Source organism: Pogoniulus pusillus, chromosome 8 (assembly GCF_015220805.1).
Source record: "Pogoniulus pusillus isolate bPogPus1 chromosome 8, bPogPus1.pri, whole genome shotgun sequence".
NCBI lineage: Eukaryota > Metazoa > Chordata > Aves > Piciformes > Lybiidae > Pogoniulus > Pogoniulus pusillus.
Window position 1 is genome coordinate 9230538 of NC_087271.1, and position 26811 is coordinate 9257348.

General features: G+C 43.4%; 1 protein-coding gene across 5 annotated transcripts in view; it reads left to right on the forward strand.

Moving 5' to 3' along the window:
• KCNT2 (potassium sodium-activated channel subfamily T member 2) overlaps positions 1-26811 on the forward strand; it is a 179593-nt gene that overhangs the window by 146645 nt on the left and 6137 nt on the right. For 4 of the 5 annotated variants that reach the window (XM_064147153.1, XM_064147155.1, XM_064147156.1 and 1 more), the window contains 5 exons: positions 4963-5074; positions 8807-8908; positions 14336-14419; positions 15883-16011; positions 23871-24171. In XM_064147153.1, coding sequence (XP_064003223.1) covers positions 4963-5074; positions 8807-8908; positions 14336-14419; positions 15883-16011; positions 23871-24171 — 728 coding nt within the window. The remainder of the gene's footprint in view (positions 1-4962; positions 5075-8806; positions 8909-14335; positions 14420-15882; positions 16012-23870; positions 24172-26811) is intronic. The other variant, XM_064147158.1, reaches the window with a different exon arrangement.

Sequence of the window (26811 nt, forward strand, 5' to 3'; positions counted from 1 at the left end):
TGTGGCCAAGTCTGAAATATGTGGAATAATCTGGAGTTTAAGCCTAGTATTTCCTGTTGTACTTTCTAATAAGACCGGGACAAAATGAAGACCTTTCAGTACTGCTGCCCTTTTCTATGTCAGGCTTTCCACGCTGGACTGCAGAGAAGTTCATAGCAAAAGTCTTTTGAATCTATCAGTGTTTTAGAAAACTGAACTCATTAAAACATAGGTATTTCAGTGGAGATTTATTTTTAATGCAGATGCGTGAGAGAATGCAGTCAGATGTCAGCATTTCTGCAAGTTGCTCAAAAGAAGCAAAATATAACCTTGGAATCATAGAATCAGTCAGGGCTGGAAGGGACCACAAGGACCATCTAGTTCCAAGCCCCCTGCTGTGGGCAGGGACACCCTACCCTAGATCAGGCTGGCCAAAGCCTCATCTAGCCTGGCCTTAAACACCTCCAGGGATGGGGCCTCAACCACCTCCCTGGGCAACCCATTCCAGGCTCTCACCACTTTCATGCTCAACAACTTCCTCCTCACATCCAGTCTGAACCTACCCATCTCCAGCTTTGCTCCATTCCCCCTAGTTCTGTCACTACCTGATATTCTGAGATGGCCCTCCTGAGGTTTTTTATAGGCTCCCTTCAGATAGTGAAAGGCCACAAGAAGGTCACCTGGGAGCCTCTTCTTCTCCAGACTGAACAGCCCCAACTCTCTCAGTCTGTCCTCATAGCAGAGGTGCTCCAGAGGTACTCTTGCTTAACAAGAATACATATTTCTGTCTCTGGCTTTGAATTTGTACCCAATACCCACACAGGTCTGTGGATGTTTTGTAATCACAGCTAAATCTAACTTAGAAAATATAACTGAACTTAATCATTCATTATTCAACTCTACTCTTAACCATTCTGTGCTGGTTTTAACTTACACCCTTTACATTTTTTTTCAGAAGTACATTTTAATTCTATATACAGAACAGAAAAATGAGTTGAAAAAAAATACTACCAAAAAACAACCAACCAAAAAAAAAACCAACCCAAACAAAGTCCAAAATGCCAGTTGTTTTGTTCCATAGTCAGCATTGTGCTTCATAAAATACTAGAAAGAGAAAAACATCCTACTAGTGCACTGTGTACCATAAGTAACTAGCTGCAACTTGCTAAATAATCTTTCAGTTGTGTTGCAGAATGCTTCAACTAGGTGGCAGCTTTAACTCATGTATGAACCATTTACCTGGTTCAGTGGAGTTTTAAACCTGCACAGTGCTATTTTTACAGTATCAAAATAAATATCTTGCTTTAAGACTTATTACCCTCTCAGAAAACTGTAAGTTTCAGGAGTAGAGTTTTGTTCAGTGTTGTTTTTTTCCTATTGTTTTCCCTAGAACATGTACAGTAATCTTACTGCATTGTTATAGTCTGTAAAAAGTGTAGAAATAAGTAAGCTTTGGGGAGAGGCATAAGGTAGTGCCATAGAATCAGTCAGGGTTGGAAGGGACCACAAGGATCATCTAGTTCCAGCTCCCCTGCTGTGGGCAGGGACACCCTACCCTAGATCAGGCTGGCCACAGCCTCATCCAGCCTGGCCTTAAACACTCCAGGGATGGGGCCTCAACCAGCGCCCTGGGCAACCCATTCCAGGCTCTCACCACTCTCATGCTCAACAACATTCTCCTTGTGTCCAGTCTGAGCTTACCTACCTCCAGCTTTGCTCCATTCCCCCTAGTCCTCTTGCCACCTGATAGCCTCAAAAGTCCCTCCCCAGCTGTTTTGTAGGCCCCCTTCGGATACTGGAAGGCCACAAGAAGGTCACATGAGAGCCTCCTCTTCTCCAGACTGAACAGCCCCAACTCTTTCAGTACATGTACTACAGAACAAACTACATTCATTGCACTAAAGTAAATGGTTTTGTAAATGAGATTTAAAAATGTCTTCAAAGGGTTTTTTTCTTAATAATAGCTAATAACATCAGAAACTAATGAAGAACAACAGCACTTAAGATAAACTGTAGTATTAAAGAAGGATTTTAAACCAGTGAGGTTAGGCAATTCTCAAAGACAGCACATGAGTGAAGAAGATTCCAACGATGATTGGAATGGGCTGCCCAGGTTGGTGGTGGAGTCGCTGTCCCTGGAGGTATTAAAAAAAGCACTGGATGAGGCACTTAGTGCCATGGTCTGGTTGATTGGACAGGGCTGGGGGATAGGTTGGACTGGATGAGCTTGGAGGTCTCTTCCAACCTGGTTGATTCTATGATTCTAAGTGAAACCATTCAGAAGATAGAGGCTGATCTAAACATCAGTGGTTTGATTGACTCAAAGCAGCTGTCTCCAGGAAGGAAAAGGAGGTGGAACTGGCCTAGGTTGTGTGTTCTGATGTACGTGGATTCATCACTTCTCCTTGCTGGACTAGTACATCCCCTCAAACACTTAGAAAACGAATGCCATGTTTATAACAACAGAGTCATTAGCACCTTTCAAGCTAGCAACTGTTCCATACCCACTAAAACTCTGACACAATGAATGCTTATCTGACTTTTTGCAGTTAAAAGGAGTAAAGAAGTGGTTTAAGGGAAAATAATTTCCCCTAATTCTGCTATAAGGCACTTACAAGTAAAATATGAATTTTACCAATACAGATTTGAAATTGATTTCCTAAGACAAAGGAGTTTTCATATCTTGGTATTAAACTACGCTGATCTTTAAAAGAAATCTAGTCATATTCATTTTTTCCCCCCAAGTTGTCTATATTTCATTACTAAATCAGCTTTTAATTGTCTGTTAGTCTTAAATGGTTAGCATTCAGATATGTCCATTAATACAGCAGTACCATAAAACTTCTGTGGTACGTGATACAGAATTATTGTAGTGGAAATTTGTTCTCCTCCCTCAGAATTTCAACACTTTTGTTAGGCTACTTAGTAAGTACAAGTTCATACCTACAAGTGTGATGTTGAAAAGATTTGTTTTCAATTTTCCTAAGCGCTCCACGGGATTTTATAACCTGCAGTGTACAAGTGAAGATGTTCCACAGCTGCATCTCTAGGGCATGGCTATCAAATATTTAATCTATGTACATAGACTTAAAGGCTTAATCTTTAGGAGGACATAAGCAATACTTCACCACTCAGAGTCTATATCAGACTGACTGTAAGAGCAGAAGAGGTAGAGAAATTCCTGAGCATGCACAATGACTTTCAACCTCAGAACACACAAGTGGTCATTCGCATCCTCGCCCAGTTTGCCAAGTCCATTTTTCCTACATGAGCATATTTAATATTTGGTTATTTGATACTGGTTTATGGCTGGGACTCTTTAGACTGAGGGGGGACCTCCTTCATGGTTTATAAAGATGTGAAGGGCAGTGTCCAGAGAACTGCTCTTCTCAGTGATGTCCAATAGAATAAGGGGCAGTCAGTACAAGCTGGAGCATAGGAGATTCCACATGAACATAAGGAAAAACTTTTTCACTGTAAGGGTGACAGAACTTTGGAACAGGCTGCCCAGAGAGGCTGTGGAGTCTCCTAAGGAGACAATCAAAACCTGCCCGGATGTATTCCAGCGTGACCCACTCTAGGTGATCCTGCTCTAGCAGGGGGGTTGGACTGGATGATTGTGATGGTTTGGGTGTTCCCTGCCCTCCCCACCCCCCCCTTTTGGGAATCACCCAGACTAGACTCAGCTGGCTCTGGCAATTGAACAAAGCTTATAACTTACATCTTAGCAGAATGTACAAACAGATATTTACAGTATAGAAAGTTACATACAGAAATATACAAGGTAAAAGGTAATACAGAAACACAACAGCCCTCCCAGAAACCTGAGTCCCCAGGAGGGGCTCCCATCTGTCCCTTCACCTTCCCCCTGCCCCTCTCAACCTTACCCCAGTCCCAAGGAAGAATGGAGGTTCAGCCAGGGGGTTAGGAAGCAAAGTGGATTAGTCAAAGAGGCTAGAGAGAGAGATGCAGCTCGGAGCTCCCCAGCAGTAGAGGGACTCCCCTATCTATGTTTGGATTTTTGTTTTTATACATCTCAGCAAGCCTATGAGTGAGGCAGACATCAGCCTTGTTTTCCTTCCACAGCCTGTAATCTAGTCCTTCTCACCAAAACATTCTAACTAGGCTCAAACTAGCACAATGATCTTTCGAGGTCTCTTCCAGTGCCTAACACTGTGATTCTGTGATCTCACTTTCTGTCACTAATCTGTAGAGGAACCAATCAGACAACAACCTGAGTTCTATTCCATGTTCTATCTGTATAGCATAAGCTAAAAAATTTGTTCTAGTTCTTAGACCTCTGAGGACTGGAGAGAGAGATCTCTCCAATCAGCTTCATGAAAAGCTGTGCAATTCACCCAGATCTGAGTTAAACTTTCTTCACTGTTTTTGTTATTGGAAGCCTGAATTGGTGTCACTTTTGAAATATTTTGTGCATGTAAAGATTTAAAAGTGAAAACAGAAGTATATGTAAGCATACATTGTCCCAGCAAATTCCAAGAAATGTAAATTTTCATCAGTGTTGCTCAGTCTGTGGACTCAGCATACAGAGAGAACTCAGAAAAAAGGGCCAAAAGCCTCCAATAAAAAGGACTGAAAGCACTTGTAATAAAAAGGTAATTTACATGCAACTAGAGACTAAGCACAGACTATATAGTTTCACATTTTTTGTTATTTCCTGCAGATTTGTGTCGTTTTAGCAATTATTCCTGGTAATTAAATCAAGTGGTTCCTTTCTAGCATTAAAATAGTTTATAAGCTCAACCTTTAAATGTATGTTTGCTTTGCTGTGAATTCTACAGAGAACGGTTTATAGTTTCCTCTGCTATTATACCTGCCTTTCATTTTGCCAAAACACACCTTAGGTTTCAGGGACTTGATTAAAAGCCTGGGCATGAGCAGAAGCTGTAGCATTCTGTAGGGCCTTCTACTTGTGAATTGTTACAATGAGAGGTGTAACTGCTGCGTTCTTTTAAAACACAGGTTGTTCTCGAGCCTTAGCATTATCACAGAACTAACCCATCCAGCCAATATGAGGTTCATGCAGTTCAGAGCCAAAGACTGCTATTCCCTTGCTCTCTCCAAATTAGAAAAGGTAAGGAGATTGGCTTCCCCCACCTCTCGTTTATGTGCTGCTGGTTCAACACTCTCTAATTTTCTAACAGTGAAATGATTTTATGGTTACAGAGTGAATGTAAAAGTGCCCTTTTCCAAACTGTACCCTGTGATGGTTTGGGTGTTACCTACCCCCCAACACAGTTTGGAAATCCACATGTCTTCTGCCAAACCAAAAAAGTATCTCAGGTTATTTCTATCTACTCCTTTCTTAACTTGTAATGCCACAACAGGTATAAAAAATAACTCCTAGCAGCAGAATAATTGAATTGACTGAAAATAGCTAAAGTACTTAACAGTCCAAAGATGCCAACATGTGTTTATTAACATGGAAATTTAAGGTTTAATTAAATGCAGTGAGTGTATTTCAAAAAACAAATTCACCAAATCCCTCTATAAAGGTGTTTTGCTGTTTTTAATACTGGTGTGATGGTTTGGGTGTTGCCCACCCCCCCACTTTGGAAAATCACCCAGACTAGACTCAGCCAGCTCTGGAAATTGAATGAAGCTTATTATTTACAGCTAGAACAATATGCAAGCAGATATTTACAGTATAGACAGTTATAGACAGAAATAGACAAGGTAAAAGGTAATACACAACAGCCCTCCCAGAAACCTGAGTCCCCAGGAGGGGCTCCCAACTGCCTTCCACCTTCTCCCTACCCCTCTCAACCTTACCCCAGTCCCAAGGAAGAATGGAGGCTCAGGCAGGGGGTTAGGAAGCAAAGTGGATTAATCACAGAAATGGCAGAAAGGCTAGAGAGAGAAATGCAGCTCAGGCAATGCTCCAAGCAAAAGTGCCTTGTCTATGTTTGGATTCTTGTTCTTACACCTCTCAGCAAGCCTATGAGTGAATTAGACATCCTGTTTCCCTTTCACAGCCTGTGATCTAATCCTTCTCACCAAAACATTCTAGCTAGGCTCAAACTAGCACATACTCTCATTTAAGAATGGGGTCGGATTTGAGTTCCATCACTTTTGTGATGGATTATGCAAAATTAATAATCTGTATTAATTTTGATGTCCATGTGATGATTGCTAATAACTATGAAAGCTGTTTATTAACACTAAAACTCACCAGAAAACTTATTCAGAGGTTCAGAAATGCACAGGTTGGGAATTTGTACACGCAGGGCACAGGCAAAACTAGAACACTGATTTCTTCAAGTGGCAAAAGCAAATATTATACTGGAAGAGGCTTTTAAGTATTTACTCACAAAGTATAAATCAGGCAGTACCCAAAGCAGGTGGAACTCTGTCTTTTTGGCCACTGAGACTGGAATCTTCCCAGGCTTCTGGGGGAAGGAGACAGACAACCTCTGACCTTGTCTCCTGGCTCCTCTGGATGTTCTGTGTATCTCTGGGCTTCTAGTCTTAGCAGGAGACTTTCAGGTGCAGGGAGGAAGTCTTGTGATGTGCAGTCTCAGCACAATGTCTGCCTGGCTGTGCAGGCCAATTGCCTGCAGGCATTTAGAGCCTGTTTCTGGTAAGCTCTGCAGGCAAATTCAGGATGCAAAATGAGACAGCAGCAGCCCTGTGCTACCTGCTCATCCCTTTTATCAATATCCAGCCTGAGACTAATGGGGCATTGGACACAGATTAGCCAATCAGAATGGCACTTTGCCAGGCTTCACTATATTAGGTGAAGCCAGGGCTTTCACCCTCCCCTCCCATGGCTGCTTCCTCTCAGCACAGAAGTAGGGAGAGCAGGGGAAGATGTCTGGGCAAGACAACATGGATAAGCCCATGCTTGCCCTATCAGGCCTACCACCACAACTTTACCATATAATATTAATCCATCAACCTTCTGGACAGAGGTGGACACACAATTTGCTAAAAGAAAATGAATATTTAGAGCTAATTTGTTTTTTCAATATGTTAACTAACTGAAGACTTAAAACCTATCTGGCTTCTATAACAGGGACAGGGATCTACTCAAAAGAGTCCAATGGAGGGCTACAAAGACGATGAAGGGGCTGGAGCATTGCCCTGTGAGGAGAGGCTGAGGGACCTGGGGCTTTTTGGTCTGCTGAAGAGCAGACTTAGAGGAGATCTAATCAATGTTAATAAATATATGAGGGCTCAGGGTCAGGTAGCACCTGTGATAGAAGAAGGGGCAGAAAGTATAAACTACAGCACAGGAAGTTCTACCTCAACATGAGGAAGAATTTCTTTACTGTAAGGGTCATGAAGCACTGGAGCAGGCTGCCCAGAGAGATTGTGGAGTCTCCTTCTCTGGAGACTTTCGAGCCCTATCTGGATGCATTCCTGTGTGACCTGCGCTAGATTCTGTGGTCCTGCTCCGGCAGGGACGTTGGACTCTCTGATTCATGGAGGCCCCTTCCAACCCCTAACATCCTGTGAGCCTGTGATGAGGGGTTTGCCAAGGGATGTGGTTGAGGTCCCATCCCTGGAGATATTCAAAGTGAGGCTCAACAGAGCTCTGGGCAACCTGATCTAGTTGAAGATGCCCCTGCTGACTGTAGATGAGGTTGGACTGGATGACCTTTGGAGGTTTCTTCCAACTCAGACCATTCCATGATTCTGTGATTCTATAGCAATGCATTTTTCATTCCAGTTCACACTAAAGGGACTATAGTTACGTATTCCATAGAGGTTTCCATGGATTTGTGTACAGTATTTGCATTATTGTGAGGGTCTGAGAACAGCAGAGGGTAATCCTTCTGTTGAAGGGCAATCCCAGCAACCAGGTTAGCAACACTACTGAAATGCTAGATAAAATCTTCATATTCTTTACATTCCAGTGCATGTTTGCACTTTCAAGCTGCAAAACAGAGAGGCTACGTTGAGAGATGTTTGATTTTCTTGTCCAAAATACTATTGCTGATAGATTGCATGGAGCATACAAAGTGAACCTGAGCATGTGTTTCATTTGGTAATGAAGGGACAAGCCACTTCTTCACAGCAGTTTGTTGATGATCTGGCTTAACATCTCAAGAGCCAACAAAACTTAGAGTACCACCTTTGCAATCTGCCAGGTCATTTTCTGAGTTTATGAGGGTAAGACAAATGATATGCCTGTGCCAGTCTGCAAGGACAGAGGTCTTGCACACCACTGATCTCTTTTTCCCGTTGCCTGTGTCTTCATCACAGATATCTTACCACGTCTTAGCAAATCTGAATTCTTGCCAAAATCATGTTACTGTATTAGAAAGCTGTTCACAGGCCAGCTCCCAGTTTCTTACACAGGAATTGGATTCTCCAAAAACTCAGGATGTCTAGATGAGATGGACGAAGTCTTAGAAGTCAGTCTTTTACTCAGTTGTCTACGATGCTTACGTTTCGACCACAAGATGTGATTGTAGACCTTTGTCTGAAGTAGAATGAAGACTTAATCTTGTTTAGGTGGTATTCTGAGAAACACATAAAGTGGGGAGCTGTGAGGAAGCTAAACAAAAGTTGTTGCACAGGGAGGAGCAGTTTGCAGTGGGAGGCATGTCTTCATTTGAGTTTTGCCACTCCCACAATCCAGCAAAGACTGGAAGAACACCTGCATTAAACAGAGGCTTTCAACCTGAGAAGTGGTAAGTACTGAACAAATGTGCTACCTAACTGTAGGAAGAAACTGCATTCAGAAGAAGAGGATTTTACACTTTCGACCTCTTTCAAGGTACTATCAATTTGATGATTTTATGACAGTCCTTCCAACATCAGCACTAAAAGTCTTTTCTGGTTTTTAATTCTTTAACAGAAAGAGCGAGAGAAAGGATCTAATCTGGCATTTATGTTTCGACTGCCCTTCGCTGCTGGCAGGGTTTTCAGCATCAGTATGTTGGACACACTGCTTTATCAGGTACTATGAACAATAACGTGGCTTGCTTTAACCCAGACATGGGTTGTTACCACCTTTTTTAACATATTTATTAGGTGACCCTGTTTCCTACATGTTAGGTGTTCCTGTCCACATCTGTACCAGGAACAAAAGCATAAGGTAGTGGAGCATGTTTCACATAACCCCAAAACCACCCAGGCCTCACATGAACTCTGTTGTTAAATGACACAATCCTGCTCGCCAACCTCTCCACAGTCAAATAAGCAAATAAAACACAGATTATCCAGACTAATAATCATAGAATCGTAGAATCAACCAGGTTGGAAGAGACCTCCAAGATTGTCCAGGCCAACCTAGCACCCAGCCCTAGCCAGTCAACTAGACCATGGCACTAAGTGCCTCATCCAGGCTTTGCTTGAACACCTCCAGGGACGGTGCCTCCACCACCTCCCTGGGCAGCCCATTCCAATGCCAATCACTCTCTCTGGCAACAACTTCCCCCTAACATCCAGCCTAGGCCTCCCCTGGCACAGCTTGAGACTGCGTCCCCTTGTTCTATTGCTGGTTGCCTGGAAGAAGAGACCAACCCCCACCTGGCTACAGCCTCCCTTCAGGTAGCTGTAGACAGCAATGAGGTCCCTCCTGAGCCTCCTCTTCTCCAGGCTAAACACCCCCAGCTACCTCAGCCTCTCCTCATAGGGTTTGTGTTCCAGGCCCCTCACCAGCTTTGTTGCCCTTCTCTGGACATGTTCCAGCACCTCAACATCTCTCTTGAATTGAGGAGGCCAGAACTGGCCACAGGACTCAAGGTGTGGCTCACATTCTGCAACAAAAAGGCAGTGCCTGTTCCCACAAAGGACAGTCTCTAGCCATGAATACCAGTAGAACTCTTTTGTGAGCAATTTATCAGTTATCTTCATTTTCTGATAGAGACATCAGTTACTTCATGGTGTCATGTCCTCTTACTCGTGTCGACTAGACTTGCAGATGACCAGCCAGCATATCTTGAAGTAACTCATTCTGGCCCTAACAAGAAATGTATGCAGTGGTTACAGCAAGACAGTCAGGGAAGAAAAGGCAGCATTGAACCTTGTTGTCCAAGAATCAGGAAGGGAGCTCCTCATACAAAGTGATGCCAGTCAGTGAGGACAAGAGAAAGGCAACTGCCTCAGCCAGCTGAAGAAACAGTGTATCAGAAAATATGGAGTCAGGCCAAATAAAAGTAGTAGTTGCTGGATGGAAGAAAGAGAATACTGGCCTTGCTTCTCATCAGTGACCACCTTTCTGCACACTCTGATACATCAGGATGCCCAAGCAGCAGCAGCAGCTTCCAGCACTAGCGTTCAAGGACCTCGCTATGCAGAATAAGCAGCACCCTGGCTCATGTACTTTGTTTATTTAAGCAGCTACTACTTTGCCTGTACCTGGAGGTAGTCTGTGGAAACTTCTGTATTCAGGTGCTAGACATGAATTCAGGGAAATTATTTTACTTGGTAATTTGGTGCATGAAAGGTATTCTTCCAGTTCTGGGCTCCTCAGTTCAGGAGAGGTGTTGAGATACTGGAACGTGTCCAGAGAAGGGTGACAAAGCTGGTGAGAGGCCTGGAACACAAACCCTATGAGGAGAGGCTGAGGGAGCTGGGGGTGTTTAGCCTGGAGAAGAGGAAGCTCAGGGGTGACCTCATTGCTGTCTACAACTACCTGAAGGGAGGCTGTAGTCAGGTGGGGGTTGGTCTCTTCTCCCAGGCAACCAGCAACAGAACAAGGGGACACAGCCTCAAGTTGTGCCAGGGCAGGTCTAGGCTGGATGTTAGGAGGAAGTTGTTGCCAGCGAGAGTGATTGACATTGGAATGGGCTGCCCAGGGAGGTGGTGGAGTCACTGTCCCTGGAGGTGTTCAAAAAAAGACTGAATGGGGCACATAGTGTCATGGTCTAGATCAGTGGCTAGGGCTGGGTGCTAGGTTGGACTGGCTGATCTTGGAGGTCTCTTCCAACCTGGTTGATTCTATGATTCTATGAACTCTCCTTCCAAATCAATTCCCTGAAGGCAAGTTCAACATAAATAGAGAAAATCCTGGCATTCAGCTTCTCTCAAAAAGTCATCAATATATACAATAGAGTCATCTATATGAAGAGGTACCAAGACAGATATGAAGCTTTTTATCAATTTCTAAACACTTTATAACTGCATTTGCTTATAAATTATGCTTTTATTCATGTCCCAGGATAACAGCATCATGCATGGCAACTTTTTTTTTTTTTTTAAGTAGATTAGGGCACTTCTATAGAAAGAGATCTGAAATCTCTGAGGGGAGGCTGAGGGAGCTGGGGCTCTTTAGCTTGGAGAAGAGAAGACTGAGAGGTGACTTCAGTAATGTTTATAAATATGTAAATGGTGAGTGCCAATAGGACGGAGCCAGGCTCTGCTTGATGATGCCCAGCAACAGGACAAGAGTCATCCAACCCCTAACATTCTGTGATTCTGTAATCACCAGCTCCTGCCAGCACATAGGTAACGTCAACATCTTATATCTGCTTATAGATTGTGGTGGTTTGTGTGTTACCTGCCCCCCCCCCACTTTTGGAAATCACCCAGACTAGACTCAGCCAGCTCTGGAAATGGAATGAAGCTTATATTTACAGGTTAGCACAATATACAAGCAGATATTTGCAGTATATACAGTTATAGACAGAAATAGACAAGGTAAAAGGTAATACAGAAACACAGCAGCCCTCCCAGAAACCTGAGTCCCCAGGAGGGGCTCTCAACCACCCCTTCACCTTCCTCCTACCCCTCTCAACCTTACCCCAGTCCCAAGGAAGAATGGAGGTTTGGCCAGGGGGTTAGGAAGCAAAGTGGATTAATTAAAGAAACTGAGGGTGAGGTTAGAAAGAGATGCAGCTCAGCCAGTTCCCCAGCAGAAGTGAGACTCCCTTATCTATGTTTGGATTTTTGGTTTTATACATCTCAGCAAGCCTGTGAGTGAAGCAGACATCACCATTGTTTTCCTTTCACAGCCTGTAATCTAGTCCTTCTCACCAAAACATTCTAGCTAGCTTCAAACTAGCACATAGATGCAATCAGTCCCACTATGACCTGACAGAGTAAAACCATTCATTAAAAAGTGTTTAAAACAAACCCTCAGACACTCATTCAAATTCAGCCCATTCCTTCTTTGAACTCTTAACTGCTTGGTGAACTGTCAAGAATTACCTTTCTTATTCCAAGCTACAATGCTATGACAGCAAGTACTCTCTGTTCTTTTGCATGGTCCCATCCTTCTCTGTATGAAATCTTTTTCTTCTGCACACAAGAAACAGAATAAATTATATGGAAAACAGCAGGGTTCATCAGGTGCTTCCTATTTCATGCCAAAAGGAAAGTCTGAGACTGACTGAAAAATGAAAACTTGGTCCAGCAAATCCTTGTGAATGCAACTTGGTAATCTAAATATAATAGGCTAGCATCAGTGATGCAGTAAAGAGAACAAATAAGTGAAGGTTAAAAAAACAACCACATTCTTGTCAGGAAAATGCTCATTTGCATTCACCCCATCACAACTGCAGGGTCTCCAGTCTGAAAATTAAAATCATTGTGCATCCAATTAAATCTGTCTAGCTTCTGAGTTTAGATGCTGTAACTCTAAAGAGTTTATAGAACACCTTTATAAAGTATTTTGTTATTAAAATGTTTTTGCTAGCTCCATATTTGCATTAAGCCAAAAGAGACCTGATTGCAAGTTATTGTTTTCCAACAAGGACTGACAGCCTGACTTCAGTGCTGCTCTGCTACGCCTTAGAAAAGATGACAATAAACAGCCCTACTACAGTTAGCAGGACACTGAAATGACCCCCTGATTCTGGCAGCTCAATCCATAATGAGAAGAAATAATTGTGCTTTTAGCTGATGTAATGTCTGTTTCTGGTCATCACTACATTTACTTTTATTTCTGAGTTTTAAACAAATCAGCAGAACACTTCTGCAGAGCAACAAGCCTGACCTGAGATAAGGCAGATCAACACTTAAAAAAAATTGATGGATTGGCAAAGGCAAATGGCTTGTTTGAATTGAAATAATAGTGGGCTTCCCTTAGTATCACCCACTACTCAGGACTGCAGACCCATCTAAGATAGAACAGCAGTTCTTTCCTGGCCCAGTCCTATTCAGTAGCTTTATTGATGATCTGGACGAGGGAATTGAGTCCATTATCAGTAGGTTTGCAGATGACATCAAGCTAGAAGCTGGTGTTGATCTGTTGGATGGTAGGATTGCCTTTCAGAGAGACCTAGACAGGTTGGATGGGTGGGCAGAGACCATTGGGATGAGATTCAGCGAGGCCAAGTGCAGGGTTCTGCACTTTAGCCACAACAACCCCAAGCAGTGCTACAGGCTGGGGACAGAGTGGCTGGAGAGCAACCAGGAAGAAAGGGACCTGAGGGTACTGGTAGATAGTAAGCTGAAGATGAGCCAGCAGTGTGCCCAGGTGGCTAAGAGAGCCAATGGCATCCTGGCCTGCATCAGGAACAGTGTGGCCAGTGGGACGAGGGAGGTTATTCTTCCCCTGTACTCAGCACTGGTCAGGCCACACCTTGAGTACTGTGTCCAGTTCTGGGCTCCTCAATTCAAGAGAGATGTTGAGGTGCTGGAATGTGTTCAGAGAAGGGTGACAAAGCTGATGAGGGGCCTGGAGCACAGTCCTGTGAGGAGAGGCTGAGGGAGCTGGGGTTGTTTAGCCTGGAGAAGAGGAGGCTCAGGGGGGACCTCATTGCTGTCTACAACTACCTGAAGGGAGGCTGTAGCCAGGTGGGGGTTGGTCTCTTCTCCCAGACGACCAGCAATAGAACAAGGGGACACAGTCTCAATTTGTGCCAGGGGAAGGTCTAGGCTGAATCTTAGGAGGAAGTTGTTGCCAGAGAGAGTGATTGGCATTGGAATGGGCTGCCCAGGGAGGTGGTGGAGTCACTGTCCCTGGAGGTGTTCAAGCAAAGCCTGGCTGAGGCACTTAGTGCCATGGTCTAGTTGACTGGCTAGGGCTGGGGGATAGTTTGGACTGGCTGATCTTGGAGGTCTCGTCCAACCTGGTAGATTCTATGATTCTATGATTCTTTTGCACTGTTGTAATTTCACACTTAATAAGTCTAACACCTTACTACCATTAATTTACATCTGCATTCATCTTTGCTTTCATAGTGCTGCCTTACACCTTAGACTCTGAATCCTGTGTGCACATTGCTCACGTACGCAGAACTGAATAGTGTAAGTAGATTCAGCACAAAGAAAGAGATAGCTGTTTCTGCAGTAATTAAGATGCCTTCAGGATGAAGAGATCTTAAGCACAGATGTAGAGTTTCTTTGAAATTCACACGTGGTGCTGATGGTTACTCGCTCATCTGTTCATTAAAGCTTTTTTCTTTCTTTTCTGTCTCTCCTGTTAAAACTCTTGCAGTCATTTGTGAAAGATTATATGATTTCCATCACAAGACTTCTGCTGGGACTTGATACCACACCAGGATCTGGGTTTCTTTGTTCTGTAAGTTATTATACAAACGTTACTACAGAGTAGCAGAGAAGATTTTGTTCTGTCCACAAGATATCTCTACTTTCTCTGTAGGGCATTTCCTTTTGTGAAAGTCCAAGAAAGGCCATCTGTTGCCTTTTTAGTCAAGGGAGAAGACAAGAAGATGAGATAGAAAATATACTTGGGTTTAGTAGCAAAAAAAACTCCACTTCCCCCCAAGAAAACACAAGGAAAATAGGAAAGAGAGAAAAACAGGGGGGAAATGCACTGTATATGAATTAGCAAAGGCAGTTTAGCAATCAACTTTTAAACTTGAGTATCAAAAACCCAGGAAACACTCTCTTTATTGTGTGACCTGGCTAGCAGCTACACACAAGGCTAATTCACAACGCTCATTTTCACCACAAGGCCCTAAAGGCTAGAACTGGATTTTACATAAAGATGCAATGTATTCAATGACTTTAAGCACCAAAGCTTGAAAGACATCCTGCTGTTATGTCTGTCAATATTCCCAATGCAGACTTTGCTTTTTATATCTATTTTTTCATATGTGCATGTACACACAAATCCATAAACATTATTTTTCATCAAAAATAAATCCCACCTCTCTGTTTTCTCCCATACCACCATACCCCAGGTGGCAAACAGGTAAATAGAAGCTGTGTTATTTACCAGTTGCTTTCTGGACAACTATAAAGACTTGCAGGATGCCCTTCTCAGAAAGGAAGTTATCCATGATGGTTTAAGAAGGTTGTTGAAATAAAAAACAGTTGTGGATTTGGTGGTCAGTTGTTAAGATTTGTGCAAGACAACTGAAACTCTGAAAAGGGGCTCACACATCTTGAAATAAAGATAGTGTAGTAACAATTAAATACTTGAGAATAAGCATAAATGACATAGGAAACTCTTAAATTGGTGTACTACTTTCCCTCCACTCCTTTGTCCTCAAATATTCAGCAGCCTGCAGCTCAGTAAGCAGTTACCTGTCTACATTCAAAATACATGGTCTAGTTGACTGGATAGGGCTGGGTGCTAGGTTGGACTGGATGATCTTGGAGGTCTCTTCCAAACTGGTTGATTCTATGATTCTGGGTTTTACTTACTGGTTCCTCACTCAGTTCATCACCAGTTTCTTACTGCTGCCAAAAGTTTGTTGGTTCTTTCTTATATTTCAGTCATATGTGGACACTGGATGAAGGATTCTGTATACATTTTAAAGTCATTTGAAAACAGTGGTTTTATAAGACCGAAGCATTTGCTCTGCAGCATCTCTCAAACGGGGAGAGAACAAAAGAAACAGTGTCTACAAATTCAATGGAAGTTGCAGATTTGTTGTGGAGCAAAGCTGCAAATACCACAATGTGATCATTAGCAGCTCATGTTTAGCTTTAAAAGAATTGCAAGAGCAGTATTAGTAAACAAAGTGATAAGCCCTCAAGAGTTAAAAGTCCTCCTTCCTATTATCATTTGTTCAGATGAAAATCACAGAAGAGGATCTATGGATTAGGACATATGCCAGGCTATATCAGAAACTTTGTTCTTCTACAGGAGACATCCCAATTGGAGTCTACAGGACAGAATCCCAAAAGCTTACAACATCAGAGGTATGTCAGTTTACTGTATTTCCCTTTGATCTGTTTGCAGAGTACACAACTTTCTTCCCATTCATAAGGATGGGAACCAGTTATGTAAAGAATATTGCCATGTCTGCAAGTGCAGAGTTCCAGCAACCCCCAGAGGTGTCCTCATGCTCACATGCAGCCCCAGAAGCCCGCTCTACACTACTGACTTTCATTCCTGTGCTCACCTACAGAGAATAGCCTGATGAGAAATTAAGGGGCAGCTCACACACAGACAAGACAGGCTAGGACAGAGAGAGAGCTGTAGTGAACCTGCATGTGGTGACTGATGGTGGCATCCACTGCAAGCTGTGTGGCCAGGTCCTGTGTCATGTATGACAACAATGTCAATGCTGTCTGCCAAGCCAGGTGGCAGTTCAGTGTCCCTGTGAATTTCTATCAAGAAATGTGCAATGAGAGAATAAATTAATGCCACTAAAAGGATTGTGGGATTTCTCTAAACTTAGCTGCCCAACAGTGGAGGTTTTCGTTGTACCTGTGTTATTTATGTGTCTGCCATGTGAATGTACACATTGCTCTCTCTGTTATGTAAAAAATGACAACAGTACTTTCTCCTGACCATTTAACATACATTGTTTTGCTTGTGCAGCTTTTATTTCAGTCATGGATAAGGTGTGTTTTCCTCGTGACTATTAACACTGCAATCTCATTCTGATGGATTATGCAAAATTAATAATCTGTATTAATTTTGATGTCCAGGGGATGATTGCTAATAACTATGAAAGCTGTTTATTAACACTAAAACTCACCAGAAAACTTATTCACAGGTTCAGAAATGCACAGGTTGGGAATTTGTACACGCAGGGCACAGGCAAAACTAGAACACTGATTTCTTCAAGGGGCAAAAGCAAATATTATACTGGAAGAGGCTTTTAAGTATTTACTCACAAAGTATAAATCAGGCAGTACCCAAAGCATGTGGAACTCTGTCTTTTTGGCCACTGAGACTTGATTCTTCCCAGGCTTCTGGGGGAAGGAGACAGACAACCTGTGACCTTGTCTCCTGGCTCCTCTGGATGATCTGTGTATCTCCAGGACTTCTAGTCTTAGCAGGAGACTTTCAGGTGCAGGGAGGAAGTCTTGTGATGTGCAGTCTCAGCACAATGTCTGCCTGGCTGTGCAGGCCAATTGCCTGCAGGCATTTAGAGCCTATTTCTGGTAAGCTCTGCAGGCAAATTCAGGATGCAAAATGAGACAGCAGCAGCCCTGTGCTACCTGCTCATCCCTTTTATCAATATCTAGCCAGAGACTAATGGGGCATTGGACACAGATTAGCCAATCAGAATGGCACTTTGCCAGGCTTCACTATATTAGGTGAAGCCAGGGCTTTCACCCTCCCCTCCCATGGCTGCTTCCCTCAGCACAGAAGTAGCGGGGGGGGCGGGGGCAGGGGAACATGACTGGACATGGATAAGCCCATGCTTGCCCCATCAAGCCTACCACCACATTCATTAAACCATGGCTCAAATACAGCTCTAAAAGACAACAGTGAACAGCTTTGCTCTTTCTTCTAAAATGCTCACACACTTGACTGATTTCCAAGGCAGATAGTTTGTATTTTCTCTTCCATATTTTGGGAGACTGTTAATAAAACATTAAGCCACGTAATGCCTAACTGCAAGATTTATCTTGAGGGAAGCACAAACATTCAGTTAAAATGATTTTTAAAATAGAGGTTGCAAAAAGCTATCTTGCATAGCTTTTTTTTGCAACGAAGTTCACCACTGTCTTTCTTTGAGGACCACCTAATACTCCTACAGCTCAGCCACTGGGCTGTGCCACTGCAATAATGACAGCTGGTTTTTTGAAAGTAGGAGCATTGACATAATTCATCAAAGTCATTCCTAGGGGAAGAATAAAGGCAGTGTCTCTGCTAATATGAAAAACAACCCAGTCTGCCATAGCTTTCAGTGAAACAGAGGAGATGCCAGCTATTAAGAATTCATTAAATAACAACAAAAGAAGATAAGATCCATGGCAGTGCTTTGTTCTGACATTCACAGTTGGCTATTTCAGTTCAGGGCCAAAAAAGAGGATTAAGAACAGCTGAACTGTGAGGATACAACATATTGTGAAGAGTGCATTTTGGAGCTCTGTTTTTTTTTCCTTTCTACCTTCTTCACATGCATGCAAACCTGCAGGTGACTGGCAAAGAGCCTCTGTACAGGGTAGGGGTAACTCTAAAAGCAGCACTTACATTTCTACATGAACTTTTGTTTTTTGGCAGGGCAGTGCAGTGTAGGCATTTCAACAAATGAGATTTGGGGCTGTCAGTCACATCACTCTAAACTCAATTTTACTGTGACGTTGGGAGCCTGTGCATCTTCATCTGGCTGAGTTGTTTGACTGACCTGGTCTGACCAGGTCCAGAGTTATTTAAGATAGTTATTGATTATCTTTTACAAAGTAGCTTCTCAATATTTTCTGAAAACCTCAGACACTGAAACCAACCTTGTGTACATCAATTTGAGTTTCAGTAGACATGGAAAACTTACTTTGTATTGCACACACCAGGACACTGTCAGTTCATGGTTAATGAGTCATGAGAACAAAATATGCCAATATTAATATCTCTACACATATGATTTCTTCTTTGATGCTCCTTTTTCCACCATGTGAGAAGCCCTGTCTTTCCTCTGATGGACAAAATGTAATTCCTTTGTAAAGAAATCAAGTTTTCAGTGTTTCAATTACTATAAAACAAGCAAACCTAGGTTACTCCTCAAAGACCTGCACCTATGCCTCCAACTATATCCATTTCATTTAAAAAAACAACTCATTGAGGAATTATGTCTTCCTTACTGCCTGTGTATCATTTGCTCTGGTTGCTTCTAAGTCCATGTTTGTTTCTTGTTTCTTTACATTCACATCTGTTTAAATTGTTTTGTGTTTTCTTTTTCCCCTCCCTTTGTCAGTCAGGAGAAATGGCTTCACAAGTAAGTATCTGCTTATTGTCTGCCTGTTTCTGGGTGTTGTGGTTTAAGCTAGGTAGGCAGGAAGCACTACAACTGTAGTTGGGAGGTTATTCTTCCTCTGTACTCAACATTGGTCAGGCCACACCTTGAATACTATGTCAAATTCTGGGCTACTCAATTCAAGAGAGATGTTGAGATGCTGGAATGTGCCCAGAGAAGGGCAACAAAGCTGGTGAAAGGTCTGGAACACAAACCCTATGAGGAGAGGCTGAGGGAGCTGGGGGTGTGCAGCCTGGAGAAGAGAAGGCTCAGGGGTGACCTCTTTGCTGTCTACAACTGCCTGAAGGGAGGTTGTACCCAGGTGGGGGTTGGTCTCTTCTTCCAGGCAACCAGCAACAGAACAAGGGGACACAGTCTCAAGCTGTGCCAGGAGAGGTCTAGGCTGGATATTAGGAGGAAGGTCTTCAGTAAAAAAGTGATTTGCCATTGGAATGGGCTGTCCAGGGAGGTGGTGGAGTCTCCATCCTTGGAAGTGTTCAAGCAAAGCCTGGCTGAGGCACTTAGTGCCATGGTCTAGTTGACTGGCTAGGGCTGCGTGCTAGGTTGGACTGGATCTTGGAGATCTCTTCCAACCTTGTTGATTCTATGATACTATGAACTGCTCTCTCAATTCCTCCCAGTGAGATTTGGACACAATCAAAAAGGTAAAAGTGAGAAAATCTTTTTCCATGAGATAATTTGGAGATATTTTATTGAGATAATGGCAGTTTAATCCACACAGGAAATTGAATTATGCAACTCATTGTCCTTGAGTAAATAAAGATGAAGCAACATTGGTCTGGACACAAACATTTATAACCTGAAAGCTGACAGACTGGGGACTTAAGGAAAAGCCCAGTGAAATTTGGTCCCTGTTGGGCTTGTCCCTATTCTGAAGAGGCTGCCCAGGGGAATTGTGGGGTCTCCCTCTTTGGAGATACTGAAAAGCTGCCTGGACACGTTCCTGTGTGATCTAGTATAGGTGGTCCTGCTCTAGCAGGAGGCTTGGACTGGATGAGCTTTTGAGCTCCCTTCCACATGCTGTGATTCTGTGGTCTTTACGGTATGGTGAAAGCTTAAATGCCAAACACCATAAATGCTAATACAGAAAAATCCCCAATTTATCATAGAGGACTATGTAGCTGTATTTAGTGACAGGTCAGACAGCTGAGAAAGAAGAAAAAGCATTCCAAGACCCCCAGAAGCTGCTAAGGCCTCTTGGTACACAGAACACTAGTTATTTTGACATGAAAGTCAGATAAAAATAAGGCATTGCTTCAGAATAGATGAATCATCACATTAAAACCATTTCATATCACATAGAAACCATTTCATATCTTAAACATCAAGCTCGTAGGGAGCAGCAAGTCAAGGCAATAAATGTCCAAGAAACTAACTGATGTTCAGTACTATGCTGCTACCATCCATGCTGACCATCCCAAATGTGACTATTGCTATGTTCATGACTACATTCCCACAACACTAAATCAACTCGGGTTGGCCAATAAGGTATGCAACATCCTATTAGAGCACCTTGGCCAAACTGAAACCTCCTCTGGCCACAAATGTCCAGCAGTACAAACGAGCAATTACACTCTTTTGGGCACAGTCTGATTCTTAAGATGGGAACCTGCTTTTAAAATAAAATAATTTCACACACACACAAACCACCACAACAACAAAACCCAAAGAAAACTCCCTGAAACTTAGGGAAAAAAGGTGTGAAAGGTGGCCAGGTGGGGGTTGGTCTCTTCTGCCAGGCATCCAGCAACAGAACAAGGGGACACAGTCTCAAGTTGTGCCAGGGGAGGGTCTAGGCTGGATGTTAGGAGGAAGTTCTTCACAGAGAGAGTGATTGGCTTTGGAATGGGCTGCCCAGGGAGGTGGTGGAGGCACCATCCCTAGGGGTGTTCAAGCAAAGCCTGAATGAGGCATTTGGTGCTATGGTCTAGTTGACTGGCTAGGGCTGGGTGCTAGGTTGGACTGGATGATCTTGGAGGTCTCTTCCAACCTGGTTGATTCTATGATTCACTAAATGGGTGACAGACAGGTTTCTTCCTAGTAAAAATAACAGTGATTACATAAGGACTTAATATGTATCTTGGTATTTTCCAGAGATTTCACCATTTCTACTTTAGGGATTCTGAAAAAAAAACCCAAATGCTTCACAAAACTTAAGATGATGAATTACTGCTGTATAGCAGCACTGACACTGTATCAGCAGTAGTGACACTCTGTCATCAGTTATGCTTCTTGTACAGCAGCTTTATGAGCTGTGTAAAAAAAGAAATTAAATTAAAAGAAATAAAAGCAACCAAACTTCAAAATAAAGTTATATTTTGGCAGAAAGTTTGAGACTGTTTAAGACAGTCTCAACAGTCTTGTTGAGACTCAACAGTTTGAGACTGTTTAAGACAGAGGAGGACAGACAGAAGTACTCCGTGAGGGACTTATTGTGTATTGAACACCTGCCATTGCCAGGCACACTTTTGTTCATCCTTCAAAAGAGTTTGGTTTTCTTTGGGTTTTCTTGGTCTTTAAACAATTTTCCTCCTGCATAGAGCTAAGGTCCAGTCTGCACACCTTTCTGGAAACAGTGACTGAAGTAAATATTTAGCTTTCTTTACCTTCATTTATGGTCTCAACTCACTTATCCCAGTGTTTCAAAAGTTCAGTCCAAGGATTTACAGAGTCACAAGACCTGTTCTTTGACATGTCCAAACCCAGTTAAGCTCTAGTTCAAAAATTGTGATTTACCCTGCTGTAATAATTGGGAGGAGAGGACTCTACCTTTCCAACACTGCTGCTAGCAAGTCCAGATGGCTGATTTATGAAGACTTGGACAAGGAAAGCTACCAATGCAGACAGAAACATAAAACAAAAGCTGAATGTGAAGGATGGTCTTATCAGATTTGTTCACACCAGATCCTATCCACAAGTAGCCTCTTGTCATATGGACTGCACTTTGTCTATGTTAATACTCACTGTAAAATACATTTGAAATCAAAATGACAATTCCAAATTACACATATGGTGGTTTGGGTGTTACCTGCCCCCCCCCCCAACACTTTGGAAATCAGCCAGACTAGGCTCAGTCAGATCTGGAAATGTGAATGAAGCTTATATTTACAGCTTAGCTCAATCCACAAGCAGATATTTACAGTATATATACAGCTATAGGCAGAAATATACAAGGTAAAAGGTAATACAGAAACACAACAGCCCTCCCAGAAACCTGAGTCCCCAGGAGGGGCTCCCAACTGCTCTTCCACCTTCTCCCACCCCTCAAGTTTACCCCTTGTGCCCCAAGGAAGAATGGAGGTTTGGCCAGGGGGGTTAGGAAGCAAAGTGGATTTATCAGAGAGACGGAGGGCGAGGTTAGAGGGAAAAATGCAGCCCCAAGCTCAGGCAGAGAGAGCGACTCCCTTATCTATGTTTGGATTCCTGCTTTTATACCTCTCAGCAAGCCTATGAGTGAAGTAGTGTGCTAGTTTGAAGCAAGCTAGAATGTTTTGGTGAAAAGAACTAGATAATTTAGCTGTGAAAAGGAAAACAATTGTGTCTCCTTCCTTCATCAGTCTCGCTGAGAGTTCTGGGAACAAGAAGTAAAATATTAGATAACATTCTCCATTTTGTTCTCATTCTGCCTTTGCCTTCAGACCTAGCCACATCTCCTTAACCTCACTGCCACTAACCTTCCTTCTTAACCTCTTGGCTGTACCTCTATTCTTTTCTCAGGATTGGGGTAAGGTTGAGAGGGGCAAGGGGAGGTGTTGGGGTGGTTTGAGAGCCTCTCCTGGGGACTCAGGTTTCTGGGAGGGGAGTTGTGCTTCTGTATTACTTATCCTTTGTATATTTCTGTCTATAACTGTATATATTGTAAATAGCTGCTTGTATATTGTGCTGCTTGTAAATAAATAGCTTCATTTATATTCCTGGAGGCCTTCTGAGTTAGCTGGGGCAATTTCAAAAGTGGGGGGGGGCGGATAAGATCCAAACCATCACAAGTAGACATCACCATTGTTTTTTCTCTTTCACAGCCTGTGATCTAATCCTTCTCACCAAAACATTCTAGCTAGCTTCAAACTAGCACAACACAGCAACAGCATAATCAAAGAACGTTCCTGTACCCAGGGATTCAGGGTTCTCTCTTATGCCTGACCCAAAATAACATCAGCTGAGGCAGTAACAAAACTTCAAAAACACATAATTTTTTTGTAAAGAAAACCCTCTCTTTCTATTGCAGGCTAAGCCAAAGAGCCTCAGTGAATTACTAGGTCTTTACATGAGGCTCATTGCAAGATCCCAGTCTAGACTATTGAAACTGTGATTTTACTTGAAGTGCTACAACGTAAGCGTATTTAGTGTTCTTTCTATTGGCATTTGAGACACAGGCCCATTCCACATGTGGTCTAAAACACAAAGAGCACTCAAAATGATGCAGTCAAACTTGGATTATTATTTCATGATTACACAACATGTATCAGGAAAAAAAAAAACCCAGTTACAGAACTGGAATTTCTGAAAATGTGCACGCTTGGAAGGAAGTGAAGAAGTCCTTTAGAACAGGCTCTGAGATTAGGAAAGGCAGTTCAGATGGCTAGAGGAGATTTCAGAATCGAAAGTGGAATCAGACAGTAAATGTCAATTAACTGCTTTTTCACTTGAGAAATGTAAAAGGAGGTTTTCACACAGCAAGTCAAAGTCTAGTAAAGGGTCCTCAACTCAGGAACCCTTGCTGAGCAAGAATTCCCTTAGCTCCACTGCAGCCAAACCTCGCGTTCAGCTGCGCTGTTGTACACATCTTTATCTGCTTCCACTTTTAAAGCCCTTAATCTCTCTTGTCATTTTTTTTTTTTTTCGTTCAAGTCTCAAATCTCTATCAGTGTGGAAGAATGGGAAGACACTAAAGACACCAAAGAACAGATGAGCTACCGCAGCAATCATCGCAACTCAACCTCCAGTGATCAGTCTGATCACCCCTTGTTGCGGCGGAAAAGCATGCAGTGGGCTCGGCGGCTGAGCAGGAGGGTACCAAGGCACTCTGGCAAAACAGCTGAGAAGATAAGCCAGCAGCGAATGAACCTGTACAGGAGGTCAGAAAGACAGGAGCTTGCTGAGCTCGTGAAAAACAGAATGAAGCACCTGGGCCTTTCTCCAGTAGGATATGGTATGGTTACACTGATAGGTATTAAATGCAGCAGTAAACGTAAACTGCAGGACAGATTCATAGAAGTGGTTTGGATTGGAAGGGACTTTAAAGATCAGTTAGTTTTAACCCCCCCTTGCCATGGGGCCCTAGGGATATGTTCTGCTGGCCAGGTTGCTCAAGGCCCTGTCCAACCTGATCTTGAACACTTCCAGGGAGGAGGCATCCACAACCTCCCTGGGCAACCTGTTGCAGTGTCTCACCACACTCACTGTAAAGTTTCTTCTTTCTACCCAGTCTAAATCTACCCTCTTCCAGCTTAACGCCCTTCCCCCCATCCTATCACAGATTCAAACTCCACGAAGCTCAACACAGCCAAGTGTAAGGTCCTGAACATGTGTCAAGGCAATCCTGAGCACAAATACATATGGGCAGATGAGTGGAGAAGGACTGGAGGACACAGGTGAATGAAAAACAGTGTGTGAGCCAGCAATGTGCACTTGCAGTCCAGAAAGCAAACCACATCCTGGGCTGCATCAAAGAACCGTGGCCAACAACTTGAGGGAGGTGATTCTGCCACTCTGCTCTCCTCTGATGAAATCCCATCTGGACTACTGTGTCCAGCTCTGGGGTCATCAGCATAAGAAAGACATTGACCTGCTCAGGCAGGTCCAGAGGAGGGCCACGAATGTGGTCAATGGGCTGGAGCATCTTCCCTATGAGAACAGGATGAGAGACTGGGAGTTAGCCTAGAGGAAAGAAGGCTACAGGAAAACCTTGCTGCAGCCTTTCAGTACTGTGATGGTTTGGGTATTACCCACTTAATAAAATCACCCAGACTAGACTCAGCAGCTGAAAATTAAAGAATGAAACTGGATTTACAGCTTAGCACAATACACAAGCAGATATTTACCATATATACAGCTATAGACAGAAATACACAAGTTAAAAAGTAATACAGAAACACCACCACCCCCCCAGAAACCAGAGCCCCCAGGAGAGGATCTCGCCCACCCTTCCACCTCCTCTCCATCCCTCTACCTTATCCCAGGCTTTGCCTTATGATCAAGGTGAGTTTGGAGAATCAGCCAGGGGGGTTAGGAAGCAGAGGGATTAGTCACACAGACAGCAAGCTAGAGAGAGAGGGGAGGCAGGCAAAGCCAGAGAGCAACTCTGTTACCTATATTTGTATTCTTGTTTTTATACATCTCAGCAAGCCTGTGAGTGCAGTAGACATCCCCATTATTTCCTTTTCACAACCTATAATCTAACTCCTCTCACTAAAATATCTCAGCTAGGCTCAAACTAGCACAAGTACTTAGGAGGGACCTATAGGAAAGGTGGGGAGGGGCTCTGTGTCAGGAAGGATAGTGACAGGATGAGAGGTAAAGGTTTCAAACAGGGAAGGTAGATTTAGGTTAGGTATTAGGAAGAAATTCTTTACTGGAGAGGCACAGGAGCAGGTTGCCAGGAGAACTTTTGGATGTCCCTTCCCTGGAAGTGTTCAAGGCCAAGCTGACTTAGTGGAAGGAAGGTGTCCCGTGGCAAAAAGGGTTGGAACTGAATGATATTTAAGATCCCTTCCAACCCAAACTACTCTTGCATTATTTTTATGAAATTACATTAAAATGGGGTTGCATTCAGCATTACTATTGCTGAAAGATACAAAAGAGCTCTTTTAGAACATTTAGAAAGACAAGAAGGTATTTTGAGTACTAATAACTGAAACCATGGTACGTCAGATTGTTCCAGCCCCAGTACAACTGAAAAGAAGTTGCTAAACTTACTTGAAATCACTTTGACCCCTGACAGTTCTCTAAACCCAAGATGATCTTTCATCAGATTAGTTCATCAGAACTCGTAGTTTTTACGCTTTGCTTGTGGCCAGTCACTAGTGGTGTCCCTCAGGGATCAGTGCTGGGCCCCATCCTCTTTAACATCTTCATAGATGATCTGGATGAGGGCATCGAGTCAGTCATCAGCAAGTTTGCAGATGACACCAAGGGGGGGCATCTGGGGGAAGATGTGACTGAGTTGGAAGGCAAAAGGGCTCTGCAGCAGGACCTTGACCACCTGGACAGATGGGCAGAGTCCAATGGGATGGGGTTCAATAGCTCCAAGTGCAGGGTGCTGCACTTTGGCCACAGCAACCCCATGGAGAGATACAGGCTGGGGTCGGAGTGGCTGGAGAGCAGCCAGACAGAGAGGGATCTGGGGGTGCTGATTGATACCCGCCTGAACATGAGCCAGCAGTGTGCCCAGGTGGCCAAGAGAGCCAGTGGCATCCTGGCCTGCATCAGGAATGGTGTGGTCAGCAGAAGCAGGGAGGTCATTCTGCCCCTGTACTCTGCACTGGTTAGACCACACCTTGAGTACTGTGTTCAGTTCTGGGCCCCTCAGTTTAGAAGGGACATTGAGATGCTTGAGCGTGTCCTGAGAAGGGCGACGAGGCTGGGGAGAGGCCTTGAGCACAGCCCCACGAGGAGAGGCTGAGGGAGCTGGGATTGTTTAGCCTGGAGAAGAGGAGGCTCAGGGGTGACCTTATTGCTGTCTACAACTACCTGAGGGGTGGTTGTAGCCAGGAGGAGGTTGCTCTCTTCTCTCAGGTGGCCAGCGCCAGAACAAGAAGACACAGCCTCAGGCTGTGCCAGGGGAAATTTA